The sequence below is a fragment of the Aphidius gifuensis genome, linkage group LG5 (genome assembly GCF_014905175.1).
Source record: "Aphidius gifuensis isolate YNYX2018 linkage group LG5, ASM1490517v1, whole genome shotgun sequence".
In the NCBI taxonomy this organism is placed as follows: Eukaryota; Metazoa; Arthropoda; class Insecta; order Hymenoptera; family Braconidae; genus Aphidius; species Aphidius gifuensis.
In genome coordinates, this window is record NC_057792.1 from 3,342,352 (window position 1) to 3,368,024 (window position 25,673).

General features: G+C 22.3%; 7 protein-coding genes across 12 annotated transcripts; 3 read left to right on the plus strand and 4 right to left on the minus strand.

Annotated features, from left to right (window-relative positions):
* Positions 1-1,676: 1,676 nt before the first annotated feature.
* LOC122856764 (anaphase-promoting complex subunit 5-like) lies at positions 1,677-4,283 on the minus strand. The gene is made up of 4 exons (XM_044158577.1): positions 4,010-4,283; positions 3,892-3,941; positions 2,543-3,814; positions 1,677-2,458 (listed from the first exon to the last, which is right to left on the minus strand). Exons 1-4 carry the CDS (start codon positions 4,128-4,130, stop codon positions 1,700-1,702), a joined length of 2,202 nt encoding a protein of 733 aa, XP_044014512.1. The 5' UTR covers positions 4,131-4,283; the 3' UTR covers positions 1,677-1,699.
* Positions 4,284-4,331: 48 nt separating this feature from the next.
* On the plus strand, positions 4,332-5,083 carry LOC122856885 (39S ribosomal protein L18, mitochondrial). Its single transcript, XM_044158773.1, has 3 exons — positions 4,332-4,543; positions 4,605-4,718; positions 4,807-5,083. Exons 1-3 carry the CDS (start codon positions 4,347-4,349, stop codon positions 5,039-5,041), a joined length of 546 nt encoding a protein of 181 aa, XP_044014708.1. The 5' UTR covers positions 4,332-4,346; the 3' UTR covers positions 5,042-5,083.
* Positions 5,084-5,129: 46 nt separating this feature from the next.
* Positions 5,130-6,750, minus strand: LOC122856861 (tRNA selenocysteine 1-associated protein 1). Its single transcript, XM_044158735.1, has 4 exons — positions 6,536-6,750; positions 6,206-6,403; positions 5,368-5,890; positions 5,130-5,306 (listed from the first exon to the last, which is right to left on the minus strand). Exons 1-4 carry the CDS (start codon positions 6,581-6,583, stop codon positions 5,182-5,184), a joined length of 894 nt encoding a protein of 297 aa, XP_044014670.1. The 5' UTR covers positions 6,584-6,750; the 3' UTR covers positions 5,130-5,181.
* Positions 6,751-7,176: 426 nt separating this feature from the next.
* On the plus strand, positions 7,177-10,188 carry LOC122856802. Of its 2 annotated transcripts, none has more exons than XM_044158655.1 (3): positions 7,177-7,415; positions 7,496-7,616; positions 8,194-10,188. In XM_044158655.1, exons 2-3 carry the CDS (start codon positions 7,553-7,555, stop codon positions 9,669-9,671), a joined length of 1,542 nt encoding a protein of 513 aa, XP_044014590.1. In that variant the 5' UTR covers positions 7,177-7,415; positions 7,496-7,552; the 3' UTR covers positions 9,672-10,188. The 2 variants fall into 2 exon arrangements, with proteins under 2 accessions (XP_044014590.1, XP_044014591.1); XM_044158656.1 differs by having other exon boundaries at positions 7,177-7,338.
* Positions 8,795-12,304, minus strand: LOC122856838 (thiamine transporter 1-like). Its single transcript, XM_044158701.1, has 4 exons — positions 12,025-12,304; positions 11,559-11,943; positions 10,825-11,468; positions 8,795-10,756 (listed from the first exon to the last, which is right to left on the minus strand). The coding sequence occupies exons 1-4, from the start codon at positions 12,142-12,144 to the stop codon at positions 10,628-10,630; spliced, it is 1,278 nt and encodes a 425-aa protein (XP_044014636.1). The 5' UTR covers positions 12,145-12,304; the 3' UTR covers positions 8,795-10,627.
* A 263-nt stretch (positions 12,305-12,567) lies between these two features.
* Positions 12,568-19,707, plus strand: LOC122856739 (general transcription factor 3C polypeptide 1-like). The gene is made up of 4 exons (XM_044158529.1): positions 12,568-18,920; positions 19,083-19,275; positions 19,356-19,443; positions 19,570-19,707. Exons 1-4 carry the CDS (start codon positions 12,778-12,780, stop codon positions 19,692-19,694), a joined length of 6,549 nt encoding a protein of 2,182 aa, XP_044014464.1. The 5' UTR covers positions 12,568-12,777; the 3' UTR covers positions 19,695-19,707.
* Positions 18,939-25,598, minus strand: LOC122856797 (proton-coupled amino acid transporter-like protein CG1139). 5 transcript variants are annotated; one of them, XM_044158647.1, is made up of 10 exons: positions 25,070-25,345; positions 23,079-23,170; positions 22,872-22,994; positions 22,552-22,702; positions 21,615-21,748; positions 21,459-21,543; positions 21,091-21,363; positions 20,804-20,979; positions 20,497-20,669; positions 18,939-20,172 (listed from the first exon to the last, which is right to left on the minus strand). In XM_044158647.1, the coding sequence occupies exons 2-10, from the start codon at positions 23,168-23,170 to the stop codon at positions 19,916-19,918; spliced, it is 1,464 nt and encodes a 487-aa protein (XP_044014582.1). In that variant the 5' UTR covers positions 25,070-25,345; the 3' UTR covers positions 18,939-19,915. The 5 variants fall into 5 exon arrangements, with proteins under 5 accessions (XP_044014582.1, XP_044014580.1, XP_044014583.1 ...); XM_044158645.1 differs by having other exon boundaries at positions 19,084-20,172; positions 25,211-25,347; XM_044158648.1 differs by lacking the exon at positions 25,070-25,345 and adding an exon at positions 25,485-25,598 and having other exon boundaries at positions 19,689-20,172.
* Positions 25,599-25,673: the final 75 nt, after the last annotated feature.

Genomic DNA, 25,673 nt, shown 5'->3' on the forward strand with positions numbered 1-25,673 from the left:
TCCAATTATTCAAATTATTTGGCATTCGAGCACCAATAATTTTAATCATAGTCAAGTTTATTGTAAAAAAAGACATTTCTTTTTTTTTTTTTATTTTTTCAATACTATTTTCTTTACAATAATGAGCTGTTTTTTTTACTGAAGTTTTCGTCTAATGTAACAAAGTTAATGATGGACTTGGTTTTATAATTTATAATATAATAAGTAAACAAATAAAATTTGTCATGCTTCTAATCGACAAATAAATTTACAGTATTATTTATTTACATAAAAATACTACTACTACTACTTACCAAACTTGTGTCTACAAATATAATGATCAAATAATATTTAATATTTAATTATATAGATTTAAATATTAAATTTCTTCCTCAATTTATTTGTGTAGAAAAAATGCTCTGAATTTTTTTTTTTTAATAATTCTTTTTTCTTGAAAATTATATAATTTAAATCCTTGCAATTAAATCTTGTTATATAGCAATTGTTAAAATATTTTTAAAAGTTGTATATCGTCTCTGCTCACAGCCCCTGTGAGCAACAGCATGTTTCGAAATATATTTCGAGTTTAATTATTGAATGAGATTGAATGAGATTTCATGAGTATATATATTTCTATGATACCGTATGAGGTTTTCGTGACTTTCGCGACTTTGAAGCGTTCTTAGGTCGGCCGTGGTATCAGGAGAACAGAAATAGAGAAGAGTAAAAACATACCTCAACGTGTCTCTGTCTAAAATAATGGCGCTGGAAAAGGGGGTAGGGGGTGGATTTTAACTATTTTTAATTTTTTTAACTATGATAGAGTTGAGCTATCCTCGTAATTTTTTTTTCATTAAATTGTCTAGGATCTAAGATAGTTTAGAAAAAAATATTATAATTTTTAAAATGGTCAAAAGAGGGTAGGGGGTGGATTTTAACTATTTTTAATTTTTTTGTCTATGATAGGGTTGAGCCACCCTCGTAATTTTTTTTCCTAAACTAGCTTAGATCTTAGATAATTTAATAAAAAAAAATTACGAAGGTGGCTCAACTCTATCATAGTTAAAAAAATTAAAAACCAGTAGTCGTCGTAGAATTGTATAAATCCACCCTCTACCCCCTTTTGACCATTTCAAAAATTATAATTTTTTTCCCTCAATTAGCTTAGGTCATAGACAATTCAATAAAAAAAAAATTATGTGGATAGCTCAACTCTATCATAGTTAAAAAAATTATTTAGCCAACAACCTCTGAATTTGTTCTCTTTAAATACGATGTAACTTATTCCAGAGGGTTGTTTTTTTATATCTGTGACTCTTTGGGGTATATTAATACTTGATATCATTTTCAATTATTTATTCATGTTGGGGCCTTGGAACCCGAATCATCCCTTAGACGCCAGCTCCTGTGAGCAACAGCAAATATGTTTCGAGTTTAATTATTGAATGAGATTGAATGAGATTTTATGAGTATATATATTTCTATGATACCGTATGAGGTTTTCGTGACTTTCGCGACTTTGAAGCGTTCTTAGGTCGGTCGTGGTATCAGGAGAACAGAAATAGAAAAGAGTAAAATTATACCTCAACGTATTTCTATATAAAATAAAAAGTTAAATATATCTGATAGACAATTATCTGTAAAACAGCTTATTAAAATTTGGTTTCTTGGGATATTAAAAAATAAAAACAAATAAATATATAATAAATAAATAATAATTTTAATACAACATAATTGCATTTGTTTTAGTTGGATATTGTTGATCAAGTTGTCTATATTCAAAAGCAACTTGATTTCTTTCATTTTTAAAGTCAATTTCATTATAAAACATTGATAAAAGATAAAGTGTATTTTTTAATCTACCAAATGCTTCAACTTTATGATAATTAATTTGTGCTTTTACAAGATATTTAATTGAATTTTGAATAACTAGCTTTCGTTTATTACCAAATTTTGGTGCTGTTGCAATAAGACATTTAGCATATAATACAAATGCTCTTGCTTGATCAAACCATCCACCATGTGATAAAATATTAATAATAGCATCATCAATGACATTTAATGCTTGATTTGGCATGCCAATTGTTAATTGTATATTTGCTAAATGCATTTTAACAATAGCCTCATAATATGATAAATAATTTTTCGTACATATTTCAAGTGCATGATTTAATAATACTATTGATTTTGTACCAGATGTACCATCACCTGGTTGTACTGATGAACTAATCATTTGACTTGATAATATCATAGCACGTACACGATTTTGTGGATTTAAATTTTTAAACAATTCAATATCATCAATATAATTTAATCCATTTGGATAATCACCTTTTGCAAGTGATACTTCAGCAAGACAAAATTTACTTTCAAGTGGATCAAGACTTGATATTTGATTTGCAATAAATTCAGCATCAATTAAACGATCATGTCTCATCATTTTAGTAAATTCATATAATTGTTTATGTAACATCCATATCTTGAAAGTAAAAAAAATAAAATAAATAAATTTTACATTTAAATTTAATGATATTAATTAATAGAAAAAGAAAAAACCCATTACCTTATTACTTGGTTCATTTGGAAATCTATTTTTAGCATGATTAAATATAACATCAACAATTTTATATTCACCAAGTTGAACAAATGCATTAGCAAGATTAACAACAGCTTGACATGTTGATGTACCATTAAACATATATTGTTTTTTATCACCACAATTATGTAATAATAATAATTGTGAATTTAATATTGACATTTCAAATTTACCATAATATGACCATAATGCTGATTTTTCCATATAACTCATTGACATTAAATCCATCATTGAATGTTGACAATTTAATACATCTGATTTAACAAGCATTTGAAATATATATACTGGATTTTTACCTTTCATTGAATAATCATGTGCTGATGATATTAAACTTAAACTTGTTGTATGTGTTATACCCAATGAGTTTGCTTTTCCAACTGAACGTTCAATTAATTGTCCTTTATTATCATCACTTAAATGATACATCCATGCATTTGCTAATTGTAAACATATATTATCACCAGCTTCTTGTGCCATCATAATTGCTTCTTTTAATGCATTTTTAGCAACATCATTATTATTAAATTGTCCATGTAATGATGCTAAATTTAATGCAGCATAACGAAATGTTTTTGTTCTATCATCAATATGTGTACGATTATCAAGTGGTGCTAATCTATCAAAACAATGATATAAACTATCAATTGCACCACAATATTCATTAACACGTAAACAATTTAAATAACTTAAATAATGTGCTTCAGCATAATGAGGATTTGAACGTAATAATTCACGTACTAATTTTTGTAATTCACCTGGTGGCATTGCTTTATGTTCATCTGTTTGTAATGCATGTGCTTGTTGTGCAACAAGTAACTCAGCTTGTCTTGCATCCCATACATTTGTTTGTTGAAATTTATTATTATTATATAATGATTTTGATAATCTTGTTGTTGTTGTATTTAAGTCATTATTATTGGTTTGTTTTTTATAATTTTTAACAAATGCATCATATAATTGTGCAACTTCAGAAAATGATAATTGTTCAAAAAATACAATTAAACGACGTACATATAAACCAAGTACTGAACTACGACATAATGAATGTGATGAACTAAGTGGATGTTCTTGTGATGGTTTTATTAAACGTGTTAAAGCATCAAATAGTTCAAGAAGACCCTCAATACCAGTTTTAAGAAGATGATTACATTCAATTTCTAAATTTCTTGAAAATCTTTGGAGTACGTAGTCTGGATTATTTAACATTGTCAATAATGAACTAATGTCCATATCTGGTGCCTAAAAATAAATTAAATTTATATTGTTAATAATTAATAACAGCTAATTATTTTAATTAAAAAATCCTTGTTACTTACTTGAATTATTTTCAAAGCAACAATACAAAAATCACGTCTTTCATTAATTGCTATAAAGAAAAATAATAATAATTAATAATATTTAATTAATTAATTTGTATAAATAATTATAATATACCTTTTGGTATGTTGAGACAATATTCTTTGATTAATAAAAGTACACCAACTTTGTAAGGTGTTATGATTTCATGTTGAGATTTATTTGAATGTTCATCACTGTTTGACAAGTCTTTAAACATTTTTAATATATTTATTTATATTTATTGTTTTTTAAAAAATAATTTAACTGTCAATTGACATTATTATATTGTTTATTGTTGTTGTTGTTGTTTATTTTTTTTAAATGGTCGCTAGATCCGCTAGATGGAACTTGAATTAAAAAAGTAAGGTTAGAATATAATAACAAAGTAACAATAAAAATATAAAATTGTGTCTTATAAAAATACACATCCAAAATGAATATTGTTAATAAAAAATTAATATCATTATTTATACCAAAAAATATATCAAAAAATGTACATACAAATGCTAGTTTAATTGAAAAATGTACAGAAATAAATAATAGAAATCCAAGAAACTTGGAACTATTGAGAATTGCAAGAAAACCATCTGGTTATCATTTGGAAAGAATAACTCGTGAATATTGGCACAGGTAAATTTAATATTTATAAACATAAACTAACAACATATTAATAATTAATAATTAATTTAAGATTGGTATTGGATCGTTCAGTAAAACATGTTACAATAAATGTTGAACATTTCGAAAATGGAACAGTTGTATCAGCATCAACAAAAGAGTTATCAATAAAAAAACGTTTATACAAGTAAGTATAAAAAAAAAAACATTAAAATTGCACAAACATAAATTGATTTTTAAATGTTAATTAATGCTTAACGACAATAATTTTATAGATTACATGACAGTTCAGCATATATGAATCTTGGAAGAATTCTTGCTCAAAGATGTATTGAAAGTGGAATATTATTTGTTCACAATGATCCAAAACAAATTGAATGTAACAAATATAATTTAATACTTCAAGAACTTGAAAATAATGGTATTATATTAACAGAACCATCGAGATTTAAAAAAGCAAATCCTTGGGATCTTGAACGTCCAGATAAACCATGGGAAGTATTAGAATAAAAAACAATTATAAAAACATTTAAAATAAACTCATTAAAAAAAAGCAAACAAATTTAATTTATTACAAATTTTTATTAATAAATATTAAATCTGTAAGAAAATTTATATATAATATGTCTATGTTTATAAAAAAAAAAAAATTAATAGCAAAGATCAGGAGTATCACATGGTATCCATTTTGAGCTTTCCAATGCATCCCATAAACTGTAATCTTGATCAATCATATCTCTGTTGAGTTTATCAATGTCAACTGGAATTGAGTGTTCTAAAAATATACATAAACAATTAATATTTTAATTAAATAAAACAAATAAATAATAGCTTACCAATTAATTCAAGATCATCTTCATCATGTTTATGTTCAGAAACATAAGAGCCATAATTATTATCAGATGTTGGTTCACTTCCATAGTAACCTTGTTGCCAAGCACTATAACTATTCCAATATGATGATGTGTCATAATAATTATAATTATCTGAGCCAATATTTGTTGATGAATAATCACCACTTAATTGTGAATTTGTACCAGTTATTTTATTCCATGGTCTTGGTACAGCATTACATATTTTTAATGATTTTGTACCTAGACCTCTATATCCATTCATTGTATCTAAACTATTTTTTTGTTCTTCTTCACTGGCAAATCTAACAAATCCATAACCTTTACTAAAACCAGATGAATCTAATATTACTTTAGCTGTTCTTATTGAATTATATTTTGCAGCAAATGCACGATATAATGAATAATCATCAACATCTGTTGATAAATCACCAACCCATATACTAAATTCACGTTCAGCTACTGGTTTACCAGTTGTACTTGCATGATTTAAACGAAAACGTACAGCCTGTTGACAGATAAATCAACAAAATTCATTAAATATTTATTTTAAAAAATTCACATTTAATTATTTAAATAATAAATACGGTTTTTGATTAAACAAGCAGTAATAAAATCATTATATTTACTCAATTATTTATCTATTTGTTTATTGATAAATAATAATAATTAAAAAAAACAAAATGGTGAAAATTAATGGAGCATAAAAAAGAATATAAAATGTTTTTATAACTCAAGTTTGCTTTAGTTTACATAGATTGTTATTATATTTAATTTTAAGTTGTTAATAAAATGAAACAATAACTTTTAATAATATACTTACTGGAGTTGATCCAGGAATAACTTTGCCATTAAGCTTGTGCATTGCATCAAGTGCCATTTCATCAGTGGGAAAATGAACAAAACAATAACCGGCTGGTTCACCAGTGTATCTATTTCTCATAACCTTAACTGTTTGTGGCTGTTCCCCCATTTTATGAAATGCATTCATAACAAAACTCTCTGTCATGTAAGGCTCTAGCTGTTAAACAAAATCAATAAATCAATAAATAGTATGAAAATGTGTTTCTTTTTTATTTAAATTATTAATAAGTTTAGCTAGATGACCTGATAAACATAAATATTTATATTTTATTGCTTTTTTCTTACTTACACCACCCATCCATAATTGACATAATACCATTGGTGCTGTTGTTGTCATTGTTGTGTTTTTTTATTGTCTTATTATTTAAAAAATTTACTTTGTTAATATATTAATTTAGCTTATTATTTATTTATATTTGTTTACTGTTTTACTCTATCATCAATACCGCCATGTTGTCAAGTTTTTAAAACACATTTTTTTTTTTTTTTTTCTCGGTAATAATCGGATTTTTTTATGACGTCATCTTCGTCTTTGAATGTCATTGGTCAATTATTGTTTTTTTAATAATTCAAAAAATTTATATTTATATTTAACAACAAGTAGAAAATTATTATTATTAAATTATTGGCAGAAAAAAATGAAAAAAACAGATAAAAATTGAAATTTAATTTAAAAAATGATTTTTACAAGTGGACAATTATAATTATTAATAAATAATAATATAATTTATTTATAAAATATATAAAATTATAATTTTATTTTTAAATAAACAATTATTGCTTAATATTTACATATGAATATTTGTTTTTAATTGAAAAACAAAGTTATAAAGAATTTGCAAGTTTTTGCCAAATTTTTATGACTTACACTATTATTGATTACATGAAAAAAAAAAAAAATATAATGCAGCTTTCATACAACCCCCCGGTGAAATAAAATAAAAAAAAGAATATATATATGTATATTCGATTTATTTTTGCACGTCGTAGTTATCACGTGCGGTATATTGCACACAAAAGCCACGCCAGCCTTTCAGTCTGGTCTTGCGTCGCAAACAGAATTGCTAATAATTTTTTACACAACTTTTTCCGGTAAAAAAAAATATAAACAATACACTTAATAAATAATAAATTATTATATTTACTAAAAATAATAATTAATCAATCAAGTAATTGAGATTAAAATAAACAAGCTATATATTGAGTATAAAAAATTAAGAGTTATTTTTTTATATAAATTTATTTTAAGTTATCAGGAAATGGAAATAATATTGAGTTTTATTTATCGTTTAACTTGTGATTGTAAATGATGCAGCCGACACAGTCAAATTCAGTCTACGACAATGAGACGAAGAACAAAAATAAACATGGTAATAAATATTTTTTTTTTAAATTACACAAATATAGAACGTTCAAGGTTTTTTTTTTTGAAAAATAAAAAAAAAAGTTTTTTAAATTGGAAAATAAAGAAAACTTTATTAAATTGTTCATGTTTTTTTTTTTTTAATAATTTTAATTAGTATTTCAAAGTGTAATTTAAACAATAGAAAAGAAATTTTTTTTTAATTTGAAATTTAAAAAATTACTAATCGAAATAACTTTGATAAAATCGAAATATTTTCTATATAGAAATAATTTTTTTTTTAATGAAAAAAATAAAGAAAATTTACTATTTAAAAATTGACTTTATTAATTAATTTTTTAAAATAATTTTATTAATTTTTTATATCAATTTAATTTATAATTTTTTTATTACCTCTAATTGTATAAAAATTTCGTAATAAAATTGAGTTATTATTTACAAAAAAAAGTGTATAAATAAAATATATTTTTTTAAAACGCAAAAGACCAATTTAAAAAAGCAATTTTATAAATTTAAAAAATAATAAATACACAAATAAATTAACTATATATTTTTAAAAATATAAATTTATTTTTTTATTACAGAAAAAATTCAACAATACGAGCTGACACTTGAACGACTGTCAACAATAAAAATATCAAAATGTCTTTGGCAAAAAAAATGGATAAAACAAGAATGGATAAAATTATTTACAACAAATATAAAAGACCAATATAAAAAATACAATAATAATGATAAAAAAGATAGAAATTTATTAATTCAAAAAATTCAAAATAATTGTAAATTATTATTTAAAAAAAACTTATTAATACACACAAATGACATTGAAGATAATTTATTATTTACAATTGAATTTATGGGAATACAAATACATGAATTATTAAAAAAAATATATCCCCAATGGATTAAATACAATGATGATTATCAAAAAAAAGTAATAATTGGTTATATTGATAGAATAAAATGGACAGATATTGGTACAATTGATTACAATAAAACAATTAAAAATATGATAAACGATAAACAATATCCAATAAATTATATTGAAGTATCAGAAATATGTATAAATTGTTTTGATGATGATATTGATAATTGGTACAATGAAAATTCACAAAAAATCATTGATTTTGTTATTGAAAGTTATGATGCAACATTTAAAAGTCATTATATATCAATAACAGCATATAGTTTTTATCGTATATTATTTTGGCATATACAACGTTTACAAAATCAGCTAAAATATAATATAAATGATGTATTATTAAAATATGCACATTTGAGTGATTGGAAACGTATATTTATCAAAGAAAAATCAATAAATACATATATGTTTTTTTTATGTTTATCACATCGTCATTATCAGGGTATAAATTATTTTTGGTCAATATTAAATTGTCAAGAAAAGATAAATAATATTAATCGTTCAATTGATAATATAATGTGTATTAAAACAATTGAATCAAATGATGATGATTCAAATGGACAAAAATTAATAATGACTATTTTTTTTTTACAAAAATTGAGACGCCAAGACTGTTATAAATTATCATACAATTCAACAATTGATATTAATTTAATAATATCATTATTAATATGGCCATGGAATGATTTTAATAATTTTAATATTAATGATTTAATTAAGCTTAATAATCACAAGTTACAAGATTCAATTATAATTAATATATTAATGACATTATTTAATATATTAAGTGATGATTATGAATTATTTATTAAAAAAAAAAAATGTCGTAAATTGGCATTTACAATAATTAAATATTATACAAATGATATTAAAAATAGTATGTATATTGATAATAATTATACAATGAGTTTAATTAATGCATTGATTAATACAAATGATATATTGTTGATTAAGACATTTATTAATCATTCGGATATGGGAGATTTGAGAAATATTTTTTTAAATCATGCTATTAAACAGTACAAATGTTTATTAATTCGTAATAATTGCTATCATATTGTTGAAATTTTTAAACAACAGGTACTTGTTAATGATGATGAAAGAAGATATTTTTGTATTGAATTAATACGTAGAGAATAATAATTTTCTTTTTGAAATTAATAATATTGAGTTATATATTTTTTCTATGAAAAAAATTTGATAATAATATTTTGTTGGATATATATATTTAAGAAATATTTTAGAAATTCAACTGCCCTTTTTTTTTTTGATAGTTGATAGATAAATATATAGAATCAAATAATATATGCTCATATTAAAACGAAAAATATATTTTGAGAATTGTAATTTATTCTTGAAAAAAAAATTAATAATAACTTTATCAAAGAAAGAAGCTTGTTGTTGATAATTAATAATTATTTTTAATTTAAAACAAAATAGTTCAGTGTAATGCAATAAATATATTTACATAAATGTTTTATTTTAGATAACCATATAAAAAATATAAAATTACTAATAAATAATCACTCAATCTTAAAAAAGACATAATTTCTGCAATTTTAATTTACATGTTATAGATTGATATAATTATGTTTCTTGTAAAAATATGTTTTAAAAAATGATATAATAAATATACAATTTTTACCCCAAAATAATTGTCCAATTTATTTATTTTATTTAACAAATAAATTTATCATTAAAGCGCAAGAAAAATTTTAATTTTCAAGATTTATACTCGTGAAATTTTTCTATTATAAAAATGACAATTATCATTGATCTTCCAGAATCCAGAAAAGTTGAATATTCACTCTGTTCACAGACCCTGTGAGCAACAGCATATTGAAAAAAAATTTATTTATTTTTTAAATTAATATATATACATCGGTGGAGTGCAATAAATTCATAGAAAAAAGCTTGTCGCATTTAAATGCAAAATTCAGTTGAGTTGATATATTTTTAATATTTTTTCAAGGCCAATAATTACGTCAACGAATTTTTAATGATTCTGGATAAATCCTTTTGTAAGAATTCCGAGGCCACATAAAAGCATAATGCATTTAAATTTTCATTTAATAGTAAAATAATAAAACAAAAAATTAATTTGTATCATTATCAATCCATATTTTAATCTCTTCACCATTTTTAATTTTTTTAATTATTTTAAATATTGAAATTATAGTAAATATCATTGCAAATACTCCAAAATATCCAGCATAAATTGTAAACTGTAAAAATAACATAAATACTTATTTTTTCTAACAAAAAAAAAAAGTAATAAAAAATCAATACTCACCTGTTGCCTGATGTTTAATTCAAAGACATTACCAGTTGCTATAAAAAATGTCAATATACTTTCCATAGCCAACGAAATAATCAAAACAATACCAAAAATTAATCCATAACTATCTCTTGATATTTTTTTAGCAACTTCAGAACTGGCAATAGTAGCAATTGCATGATAAATAACACCAAAAATAATATATAAAACATATAAAAACCACAAATTGTAATTACTAGAAATGACAAATAATATAATTGATTCAATCCACGTAAATAATGCAAGTATTATTTCACCAACTGAGCTCCAGTTTAACTTTAACATTCCAACAAAAAATACAGCAATAGCACCAATTATTGAGTACAGTGCTTCAACAAGACCATTGTAAAGTTGTTGATCATTTTTAACAGCAGTTTGCCATAATGCTTGACTGTAAATTAATACCTGTACATAGCCACAATTAGCAGCTGCCCACCATAAAGACCACTTCAACACATGTCGATTTGTAAATGCTTTTATAAAATCATTCCACAACATTTGATATGCTTTTTTAATTTTATCATATCTATTTGTCAATGGAACATCTAATTTAGGATGAAAATATATTGATTGTTCAACATTTGGTAGTAATAATGCTGATATTGTTGCTGCAATTTGACCTGAAACAAATAATAAATAGTCTTTACCTTCATTTGTAATTAAAACTAGATAAAGAAAATTTATTTTTCAATGATAAATAAATAAAATACCTCCAATAGTTAAGTAATTAAGTTGATGATAATTCAGTAGATTAAATGTAATCAATGTTTGTGATAAGGAACTTGATATAAAACGACCAAAAAGAAATGCTGATCGTGTGTAACTTGATACTTTTTGATAATGTTCTCGTTCAACTTTAGCATAAATATACGTGTAGTAAGCAATATCAGTTGATAAATATAATCCAAAACCAAATTCAAATAATTTCATTGTTATTAATTGATTTGTAAATGTTAATAATAAATATATTATTATACCAGATAATCCACATAATATTATTATTGGCTTGTAACGTAAAAAATCAGTCAACAATAACATGACAATTGTGTTTATCAAATTACTATATGTAGCAAGTGGATAGACATCTTCAATTACCTAATTATTTAAGCAATAATAATAAACAATTAATAAACAATAATATACAATTAAAATAATATATAATTTTTCAATACAAACTTGTGTGCTTGTTAAATTTTTCCAGCTTGTTAAATACTCGGTGATGAAAGCTTCACCTGGACGAAATTCTTTGAGAAAACCAAATGAACACAATAACAATGATATTTTAATCCAATTCATATTTTTTTTTTTAATTATTATTGTTTATTTATTTGTTAAACAATATATTTAAATATATTTTACAATGAAAGGTGGATAGAATTAATAATACACTTTTTGTACAACAATAAAGCAAACTTTTTGTTTAGCTTGTCTCAACTTGAGACATTATTTTCATTATTATCATTATTTATTTATTATTGTTTTCATTTTCTATAATTTCCAAGAATAAAAAAAAAAACACTCATACAAAATTTAAAAATTGTTGATAAAATAGATCATAAAGCTGGTAAAGTAGAATTAAAAATTAATAAAAAAATTAATAATAATAATATTTACAAATCCACACACACACGTGTGTTAAAATATTTGCCATTTTTTATTTTTTCTACATATGCTAAAAGAATAATAATTTGCTTGCAAATTAATTGGTGATTAAGTGTCAAAAATTATTTATTTATTGAATATTTTTTTTTTGTTTGTTAATTATTAAATAATATTTTAACAAGTGCATGTGTATTTAAAATGATTGAGCTGATATACCTATAGGTTATGTTAATTGTAAACATTATTATTAAACTATTGACTAGTTGAAAAAATAATAATAATATTAATTTATAATAATTATTTGTTAATAAATAATAATTAAACAAAATGCAAATTTCAACTGATAATATGATTTATTCACCGTCAATGAACCTGGTGGACATTGTCGTTGATGAAATTGCACTTGAAGGTATGGATGGTATAACATTAGAGGCATTATGGTCAAGATTATCAATAAGACTTGATTGTAAATTACCATTGAGTGAATTTTTTATGGAACAAATATGGAAAATATGTTTATCAGTAAAAGATTTAAAATTTTATGAGCTACAAAATGAAAGAGATAAACTTGTAATATTTGATCGTTATAAATATGTTGATGAAGATTTAGGTACAATACAAGAACCAGATGATGTACCAGATGATATTTATTTACATTGTCCAATTGATGATGTTACAAATGGCCAAAAAGGTTCATGTATGGATTATGATAAACGTAAATTAATTGATAATATTAAAAACATACAATTAAATAATGCATTAAATGATTATGGTAATAAATTAATAATTGTTGCATCACAAAATTTACGTGAAAATGCATTAATGGGTGATTGTGTTTGTCCAACAATTGATTTAAATATAAAACAATATTGTTTTTTAGAAAGAATTGGAAGATCACGTTATCATGGTGAAGTTACACAAGGTAAAAGAAGTCTAGTAATATTAGGTGAAGAACCAAAAACATTATTTTATCATAGAAAAGTATTAACAAAATATAAATTAATAACAAAACAATTACATCATCAAAAATCATCAACACATAGTACACCTGGTTCATTGCTACATTTAATACGTTTTTATGTTGAAAGAAAACCAAAAATGATATATCTTGCTGAAAAAATTGTTGATATATTAAAAAATAGTAATAATTATATGATTGATATGCAAGAATTAAAAACACAATTACAAATGCATAATTCAATACGTAAATTAATGAAAATGTCATTTTTTCGAAAAGTTGTTACAACAATAAATGAACGATATAGAAATATATATCCAAATGCTAAAGAAATTGAATGGAAAAGAAAAGGTTGTGATAAAGAAAAATATATATATGCATTTAAATTAATTGATCCTAATGTTGATATTAATGATTTATGGTATGACAATGATACATATGAAGATGATGAATATTATGAACTTGATATATCATCACAGTGTATTAATCAGCCATTATTAACACAAGCAAATTTAGCTGTTGAATCAACAACTTGTAATGGTATTAGTCAAACTGATTTATCAAAAAAAATGGGATTAACAAGACTTGTATCAAGAACAATGTTTAGAAATTTAGAAAAAATTGGTCTTGTTGGTACGTATATTGATGATATTGGTAGACAAAAAACAACTAAATATTTATCACGTAAATATGAAAAAAATAGTGAATTAAGTAAACAATTATTAGTTGAAAGAAATAAAATGTTGGAATATAAAAAAATATCAATGGCATTTAATAATAATGATGATACAACAACAGCAATAATTATTGATAATACTCAAAATATTGAAGATAATAATGTAATTGAAATTGATAATACAACAACAACAGCAACAACAACATCAACAACAAATGAATCAAATAATGTAAATTTAATAAAACGTCATAATTTATTTTTAAATGTAAATAAAATATTGAAAAAATATAAATTAAATAATTACATGAAAAATTATAAAATAACATATGAAAATTTAATTGAAAAAAATAATAATGATGAATTATTAATGAAAAAAAATGATAATTTTAATATTTCTATTGAAGAAAATATATTATTATCAAATATAAATAGTAATTATAGATATTTTAAAAAATTTATAAATGAAAAAAATAATATTAAAAAAAGAACAATATCAACTAAAAAAATAACACGTAAAAATATAATATTAGAAACATTAGAAAAATGTAAAATAATTGATACATTTAAAATGTTAAATGTTATTAATGATAAAGAGCCAGGAACATCAACGAGAATTGATAAAAAATCATTATTTCGTTTACTTGATGAAATGCAACATGACAAATTAATTAAAAATATAAAGCTAACATTAACATCAATTGATAATAGTAAAATAAAATTAAGATTATTAATATGTCATGTTAGTGTTAATATTAATGATCAATTATTTCAATCAATAATTGATGATGCACAATTAAAATTTACTCATCCAGTAACATGTAGTAAAAAACTACGTAATAATAAATTATGTCGACCAAAATTAACAATTAAAAAAACAACTAAAATACGTAAAAAGTTAAATGAAAAAATTGCATTAAAGCAAAAAATTATTGAGCCATCAAAAATAGCTACTGTTGCTACTGCTGCACCATCAAGCATGATACCAAATCCACGTGCTGGATATAAATATGGTAGAAAACCAAAATTTGCTCGTATGAAAGTATTACATTTATTTTTATATTATCGTATTTTTGAGCATAATAATATGAGCACAAATAAAAATATAACACGTGAAGAAAAATTAAATATATTATCACAATGTAATAGTAAAATAAATATAACAAATAACATGATTGATGAAATGCCAGAAATATATAATACAGATGGTGATTGGAAAATGTTTATACCACCATTATCATGTAAAAAAAATTCACCAATTGGTTGGATATCAATGACTGATATAATTTATCATATGCCATTATCATTGTGTTTAAATATTTATAATATGCGTTATGTTATACCAGATCTTGATGATTATTTTAATCATCCAATACGTAAAAATTATTTAATAAAAGATTTACCATTACCAATTAGAAGAGCACTTATGATTGATAAAAAATATATAACAGCATTACATGAAACAATACAATTACTTTGTTTCATTGGTCTTGTACAATTTGGTCCACATCATTATAAAAAAAAAGATGAAGTTGAAATATATGTTAATCGTAAAAGTCAATTAATGAATACAATTGAAACATCACCAAATTATTATCAAATTGATAAAAATAAAAATTATCCAATTGAAAATTATACATTTGATACAATGCAAATTGTTGAAGAATATTGGCATCGTATGCATTTTATATGTATCAATACACCACTTGGTAGTAGATTAAATGATGAAGGTAAAGAAATTGTATTTGAAGAATTAAATAAAAAAAATAATATGATTGAATTACTTAAACCAATTATATATAAAGATGCTGAAGTAAAAGATAATGGTATAATGCCTGGTGATAAACTTGGTGCATCTGGTATTGATTCAGCATTTTTTTCACATTTAAAAAGAAATTGGGATATTGGTTTTGTTAATCAAAATAATAATTTAACAAATAATGATGATACATGCTATGAAAGAAAACGTTATTTATCAAATATTAAAGTTAAACCAATTAAATTTATTGACTTGAGTGGTATTAAAAAAATATCTGGACCAACAAATTTAACTGCAAATGAACTAAAAGATGAAACAAAAAAGAAAAACACAAATAATAATAATAATAATAAAAATGATAAAATAAATATTAATATTATTGAAGAACAATTGAAAGATGAATTTTTAAATAATAGTAATAATAATTTAAATAAAGAAAAAAGAAATTGTACATATGTTAGAAAAATATTACCACGTAGAAATAAAAAAAAACGACGTGTTAAATATGATGATATTGATAATAGTGCATTACAAAAAATGAATAAATTACGTGTTGATTGGAGTAGTCGTGAAGATAATATATTATTAGTATGTAAAGTTGTTATGATGTTTTTATGTCCAAATCCAAGAAGACAAATAATAACATTTACTCTTGTACGTGATGTTCTACGTTTATATTCATCTAAAAAATCACAAAATAAAACATCACGTGCATGTCAACGTAGATTATTATTTATGCTTAAACAACCACGTACTGTACATAGTGTATCACTTGGTGTTGAAGAATTAAAACAAAATCATTTTATTACAAGTAAATATGGTGATGTTATAACAAAAATTAAAAAAATTATAAATATTGATGAAAGAGATGAAAAATGTGCTGAAATATTTAAAGAACTTGTTGCATATGTTGCTAAAAAATATTATGATATATCACATAAAAAAATTAAAAATAATTTACATAATATAAATACAATACAAGAATTTAATTTACTATATGAAATATGTGATTCATCACAAAAAATACAAAATATACGTAATCAACAATATGATATTAAAAGTTTACATGATATTTATTTATCAACATTAAATTCAGTTATTTATAGTTCAATGAATTGTGAAAATCATACATCATGGGCATATCAATTATGTAAAATATATAAACAATATCCAGAATATTTATTACGTAATGCCATAACAAAAATAAGAACACAACAAATGATATCAGTTAAAAAAACATATGAAACAATTGTTAAAAAACGTGGTAATTTTATGCCATTAAGTAGTAATCAATATCAATTTAGTATTGCATATAATTATAAATTTTATATGAAACTACCAGATTATATATTTAATGATGTATTTAGCTTTTTTAAAAATATTATTAATTCATATAAAACAATGACAAATAATAATTCTATAAATGATGGTGTATTAATTAATTCATCAACAAATAGTGGTATGGTTTTTAGTATTTATGAATCATTATTAAATAATTTAATTAATTTTAATATTAATATACCAGATCATATTATAACACTTGATCCAAATTGTAGTGAATATGATGATGAAACATTTGCTAGAATATCTAAAAGATATCAAGATATATTAGCCAGTTTAGAACAGCTCAAATTTGAACGTAATACAAATACTAATAATGATAATAATGATGCTGATATTATGGAAATTGAAAATGATAATAGTAATAATAATGAAAAAGTTAAAAATGATAATGAAATTGATTCAAATACAGATAAACAAAAAACAAATAAAAAATCTGTTAATACAAAAGCTTCATCTTGGACAGTTGCTCATCTTAAATCATTATTATTTGATGAAACTATAAATAGCCAAATTGATAATAATAGTACAGTAAATAATGAAAGAAAATATGATAATTTTTTAAATGATAAAACAATGGATATTGAATATTTACGTCTTCAAGATGGTACTGTTATTGAAATAACAAAAGATGATGTTAAAAATGAAAAATCATTACTACTTGATGATGATATGTATGATATATTTTTAAATGCACGTGAAAAAGATGATTATAAAGAATGTTATAATGATCGTATGGCTATTGATAGACTAATGGCTATTGTTGATGAGCCAGAAACAATGGAAATTGAGACATCAAATCAACAGGTTGAAGAAAATATACAAACAAATTTATCTGATAATCAAATTTCACAAAAACAAACAGAAACAATTGATATAAACAATGATGATAGCATTAAAAATAATAATATAAATATTAATAAAAATAGTGAAATAATAAATAATAAAAATAATGATACAAATGATGACAATAAAAAAAAATATACAAGAATTGCATTATTAAAAATGAGAGAAGAATTAACTGATTTACCAAATAATAATTATGCTCATGATTATTTTCATGTAAATGCATTTGATATTTATTATAAATTACCTCAACTTGATAATGAATTGTTGAATAATTCTGAATTAATAATTGATAATAAATTAACTAGTAAGTTATTAATGTTTGATGATAATAATGATAAAATAATTACGTCTGATTTTAATGATAATATATTATATCCAACTGATCCAATTGACATTGATGAAATTAAAAATTTAATTATTGATAAATATGACATTGATGAAAATAATATTAATGATATAATAAATTTTGTTGAAAATAAACATGAACAAGGTGCAACATTAAAACAGCTAACAATTAATTATTATAAATTAATTGGTAATAAATTGTATAAAATATTATTATTTTTATGTAAAAAAAAATTATTTTTACGTACTGGTGTTACTGTAACACGTTATATACATAAAAAATATACTGATCCTTGGATTATTAAATCAGTTAGAATAAAACGTTTACAAAGAGAAAATTTACCACCAATTCCACAATCATCAATTTATCTATTTTCAAATAGCAAATTAAATAAAGATGATCCAACAATAAATCAAGATAAAATGGAAATTGATAATGAACAATCAACATCATCTAAAAGTAATACATATAATACAGCTGATGAAAAAAAAACTATCATGAAAATTGGAGATGTTGAAAAAGCAGTACAAACATTAGATTCAAAGTAAGAAACACATTTAAATTAATTTTTTTTTAATCTTAGATTTAATACTCATAAATAATATTAAAACATCAAAATTATACCAGATAATTTTTTTGTTTTTTTTTGCATTTCATTATTATCATGATTATAATATTTAATATAATAATTTATTATTTTTTTTAGCACCACAGAAAATGTCAATGTTATTATAAGACCATGGATTAAAGTTGATGGACAAATTAATAATAGTGTATTTGAAAAAATGCTTGGATCTGTATTGTCATATTGTTCAATGAATCCTGGTGTTTATATGACTAAAGTACAAGATAAATTTTCACCAGCTTTACAATATTATCATACTAGAGAACTCATTGAGGTACACAAGTTAATTTTTTTTCTTCATTTTTTTATACATTTGAATAATTAATTTATATATAAATTACGTTTTTCTTTCAGTTTTTGGTTAAATTAAATTGTTTAAAATTGACAATATTGAAGAAAGAAGCTTCGACATTATTTTCAAAGTCGGAATTTTCACGTCTCAGTAAGTATCATTAGAAAAAAAAAAAAACCATAATAATAATTAAAATTAAATATTAAATTATATATAGATAATTTCATTTTTGAGTATTCTATTTTGTTTATGTTTATTAATTTTTTTTGTTTTCAGAATATCCTTTGGAAAATGATGGTTCATCTGAATTTGAAGCTGATATTATAATTGATACAACAATTTGTTCAATAATAAAATTTTCATCATTTTTACGTGAAAACAAGAGTCAATTACAATTATAAATAACAAATATATTTAATTTATTTTTTAATTTTGTATATTATTTAAAATTAATTAATAAATTAAATTGTGATAAGTCGATCAATCGAACTTTAAAATAAACACATGATTGGAAATATATTTTCATCATTAATAACTAACTTAAAAATTTGTCTTTTCCATTTTTTATTTTTTTAATTATTATTTGTCGATCAATTTAATTTAATTATTATTTAATTTAATATTACGTTTCACGTGCTGGAGTGAAAAAAGCAACAGCAATATTTGTTACACTCTCATATGTACCAGATGCAAAACCAATGAGTCCAATTAAAAGTATTAATATATTTTTTGATACTTTAAAAACAGTCAGTGTATTGTTACGTGAACAAATAACTAATTCAATAATTGGCGGAAATAAAAGGGCAAGTGCTGTACTACTGACTGCACCAACAAGTGTTATGAAAAGACCAAGTCTTGGTATGAGCTCGGCCAGTATGACTGTAATTTAAAATAAACAATATACATATTAATAACAATTTCAATAAATACCAACATTTCTAAAACAACAACAACAACAAATAACTAAAATTCCAGCTGTAAAAAAAATATTAACAACTCAATTAACAACTTTTTATAAAAAATTAAATATTCTAAAATTAAATAAACAAGTTATTTATTTGCTAATTATTTTTTTTTCAAATTTGAATATTAAATTTTTAAATCAATTTAAATTCTTGGTTTTAAAAAAAAATAAAACAATAAATTATCAGTTTAATTAACATAGCTGTTATATATATTTATAAATAAATTAAAATAACTTACATGTGAGAAAACAAATTGCTGAACGGAAAAGTGTTTCCGCTAAAATTGGTGAATTGTATGGTCCGTAACGTTTACTATATGCTGGCCACATAATTGCAATTGGTACGTAAAATTGTAATGCATACGTGAGCATTATGCTAAGTGATATTCCAATCTTGATACACTGGGGTAATCTGTTGAATAAAAAAAAAATAATGAATTGTAATTTTATATAATTTTACTTGTTATTTTATTTTTTTTTTTTCATTAGTTTTTTTTATTATTATTCAACAAGTTAATTATGTCAAGGACAGAATAAATTACTTACATTCCATCACCAAGATTAAGTGTTACCGAGCCTTTGATATCATTACCATATTTAAGATATGCCAAAAAACCCATTAATGTAAACATTGTGCCAACAACAACCATACCAAGATTTAATACACCAAGTGGACTACCAAATTGTTTTGGATTTTTCATTTCATTTTTTAATGGTAATACCTAAATAATATATTGTTTTAATTAATTATATTTTCGAGGGTGTTTGTTTATTTAATTGTTTACTTGTTGGTTTAATTTTAAGGATGTTTAAAAAAATGTTAAATGTCTTACCAATGTTATTGCTTCAAATGAGTAAATAACTGTTCCAAAAAACAAAGGTATTTGTTTCCATCCAGCAACGTAGTCTCTTTCTTGGATACTTGGTAAATCATCAGTCATCATGTAAACAGTTGCCATATAACCAGCAACAACAAGAAAATTTGCAATTGACGATACTGGAGCTAAATATTTTAAATTTCTAATCCATGTACTCAATAATATTGGTATAAAAGCAATTGCCATATGATAATGTACATCTAAATGAAATCCATAATGATCTGCAACCTTTTCATTCGAAAAAAAAACAAAGTAAATTAATATTTTCTTTTTAAAATTTACATTTCTAAATAATAGCTATATTTTTTTTTGTTTAAAAATACCTGTTTAACATTTGTTGAAATAAAAACAAAATAAACACAGCAAAATCCAAGCTGCGTTATACACAAAAATAGATTTACCATTTTTCTAAATTAAAAAAAAAAAATAATAATTTAATAAACAATAATAAATATAATATTAATTTTAAATAATTTTACCTCATTAAAACTGAATATTTTCTTAATCTTGGTGGTCCAACTTCAAAACATAGCTCAACAACACCAGCATAACCAATTGTATTTTTTTTAACTGAATCACCAAGAATTTTACATACTTCATCATTGCATTGTAGCTGAAAATTATAATTAAAAATTAATTTTAATAATATATTTATTTATAATAGATAATCCTTTGGCTTAAATTAATACCTGGTTTAATTTATTATTTATATTAATTAATAAATATTAGCTTTAAATGATCATTTTTAATAAGCAAATTTTAATTTTTTATACTTGTAAAGAGCCAAAGGATTAAACCCCATTAAAATTAATTTTATTATCAATTAAATATCGAGCAAGGTGACTAAAACTTTGTAGTTTATTATTTTTGTTATTAATTATTATTAATTGTATTACCGATTAATACACAAAATTAATTGTTCATTGAACTCACTTTGAATGATTTTTTAAATTTTTTTCTACTATATATTTTTATGTTTTATTTAAAATTTTTTATATTATTTTTTTATATTATATTTTTAAGACATGCAGCCAATTTAAATTCCTTCAAAAAAATATTATATCCATTTAATATTGTTGTTGAAATTCAAGGATATTCGTTGAGATCAATCATCATTTTCATATCCACTAAAATTGAGTTTCCTGTAAACATATATATAACAAATTTATCCACTATTAATTATTAAAAATAACAAACGAAAAACAACGACAACAAAAACACACAATTCATAATCAATTATTCTAAATTTAATTATTAAATTTTATCCAAAGTTTTAGTCTTCCTCTGCTCAATTTATAAATTAAAAAAAAAATAAATAAATCTCTTTAATCGATAATTATTCTTGTTATTTAAACAAGAATATTTTTTTTTGTTATCTCGATGATTATTAATAAAAATATAAATGAAAATACATACAAGTACGTGTTGTGCATGTACACAAATAATTCCAAGAAATATTGTAAGTGGTGGTGCAAGAAATAATCCAGCATTTTTAAATGCATCGCCCAATGCAAATATTCCAGAACCAACATTACCCTTGAACAAGTGCATCATTGTTTCGCAGTAACTATTAAAAAAATTATCAATTAACATTAAACAATATAATTTGATAAATAAATGAGTTCAATCATTCAAGATAATCATAAATTATATCTTGATTGTAATGTTTCGATTGAGCACAATAATAATGTCTTATCAATTATTAAATAAATATTGAATTAACATAATCTACTTACGATGTTGGATGATCTGTTGATATGCCATGTCCATCAGATGCATGTTGAACAGTGTCATTTCTTCTGTGTGATACTGTCAATATTGGATCATTCGATCTAAACACACCATAATTCTCTCCATTTCTTGAACAAAAATTAATTAAATAAACTAACAAGCACTTATTTTTTAAAATCAATAAATTATATCATTAATTATATTTAACTTACACACTAATCTTTGATCCTTCAAACATTGTTTCATTTTTTTTTTTAACATCTTTATCACCACCTGGTGATGTTGGACTTGTATGTAATTCCATCTTAAAATAAATAAATAGTAAACTTAAATAATTTTTTTTTTCATTTATTATTTATTCAAGTGATTAATAATGATTTTGATTAATAATGACGAGTAAATTACAATATAAAAAAATAATAATAAACAAACAATATCAAGAACCGGAAATAACTTGTGAATGATTTTTTTTTTTTTTTTCAAACTGAAGGACATAATTGATTATAATGATAACATATCCGCCCACAATATTAATGTAAAATTGTAATTTAAATAATTTGACCTGATTATTATTACTATTGACAATTGTTATTGTTATTATTATTTATTTATAATATTAATTAGGTATTATGTATTTGTCTTAATTTATATAACCACCCTTGAAATAATATATTACATTTGTCTTAATTGAATAAAAGTGGAGCTACGATCGGGGGACAATTTTAACAACCGGATATAAGTATGACTTTGGCTGACACAAATAAATATACCAATTAATTATATATGATTTTTATTTGTCACTCAAATAAGACACGTTGATTAGACATTGATCATTTGTAAAATAAAAAAAAAAATAATATGAAAAAACAAGCTATAATATTGAAAAAATAAAAAAAGTTTAAAAATGATATTTTTAATTTAAAAATAGAAAATTGATCATTTATAATTTTAGTCTATTTTTTTGGCTCATTAACAATCTTAATATACTGTTATTATTATTGTTATTATATTTTATCAAATTGTGATTAGTAAAAAAGCAAAATGTTTCGAAAATTTTTTTAGTGATTTGTTTTTTATGCTTTTATTTATTATCGTCATTTTAATCCACGTGGTGTTATTATTTTTATGAAATTTATATATAAAAAATTAAAGATTAAAAATAAAAAAAGATAAGAATTTTTGTAGACTTGTATATACGAGATGATGAGGTTGTTGTATCAATAAATTACTTGAGATCGCAACACATTAGCCACGTGTATAATTGTGAATATATCTAAAAATATATTTGAAATATTTTTTTACGACATCGTCACATTGTAAAAAAAATAAAAAATAAATAAAAATAGAAATTTCAATTTATTTTATTTAATATAATTAATCAATTTCTAATTATTTAATTCAAATTGATAATAAAAAAAATTTTTATAAATAAAAATAAACAAAGTGATTACAATGAAATTTTTTTTCTCTTTAAAGATAATATTATTTTTGAAAATAAAAAAAAACACATCAGACACTTTTAGATTAAAATTTTCAACATGTTTATCATCAGTGAAAAAAAAAAATGGAAATTTCCGATATATAAAATTTTAAATATTCAGTATTTTATGGAATTTTTTAAATAACATATAAAAAATAATCATGAAGCACTTGTTAAGTATATAATCACAACAAGATAAATATTGTCACACGATTAGATGAATGAAAATAAATACACACAAACACTAATTATTATAATATAAAAAAATTAATGTTAATAATAATATCAACAACACTTGATAATAATTTAAATAATTTAAATAATTTATCATATACTTGTTAATGAATATTTCTTTATAATCATCAAACAATCAAAATAATATTGTTACGTTTATTTCATGACATACACATGGTGTATAATAATAGTCAAAAATAATAGATATAAATAAAAAATTTTATAAAACAACTTGAAGATGTGACAGTGTCTCTCCGGTAATTTGAACTGGACTATTTTAGGCCTATACATTTAAATGACTTTCGTTGATGATACACGAAAATGAGTATCATCAACTCGAAATTAAAAAAAAACTCGAAAAAACCACACACTTATTTATTAAACTCTATTTAAAAAAAAAAAAAAAATACAGCTAGATAATTAATCAATTAATTAATTAATTGTATTTTCTTTTTTTTTTAATTTTTTCTTTTTTTTTTTTAAATTTACCTTTAAGGTCTATTTGTTTCTAAATTATTTAAAACTTTTTTTTTTGTTTTTTTTATCAACACTTGTTATCACGCATTAGTTTTATTATTATAAATAAAATTTATATTTTTTTATAGACAGTATATTCACAAGTTGTTTAACCTTCAAGTACCTGCATGCGACTGATGAGATCTCACTAAAAGATATACTGTCCAAAGTCATTCTTGGCAGTATCAAAACGGTAGAGAAACGCTTACAACTTTTCATCCCCACCAAATATATATTTAAAATATATATCATAATGATAATTAATTTTTATATAAAAATGGGGAATTATTATGTGTCCACATATACAACTGATAATATAATTTTTAAATAATAAAATTTATTAACAAATAGAAACAAGTGTAAACAAGTGCAAACGAGTACAACTTACATATGGGAAATATCCCCATCAAAAAATTTCCCCTCATCATTTACAATTTAATTAATAACTTTTATTTTTTTATCACAAGCTCTCCTTAATTTTTTTATTTACTTTTTTTTTTTTTGTCAAATGAAAGATAGAAAAGAAGCACTGAGTTTATCCCTTTTTTTTTTTCTCACAGAATTTTTTAGTTTTTTA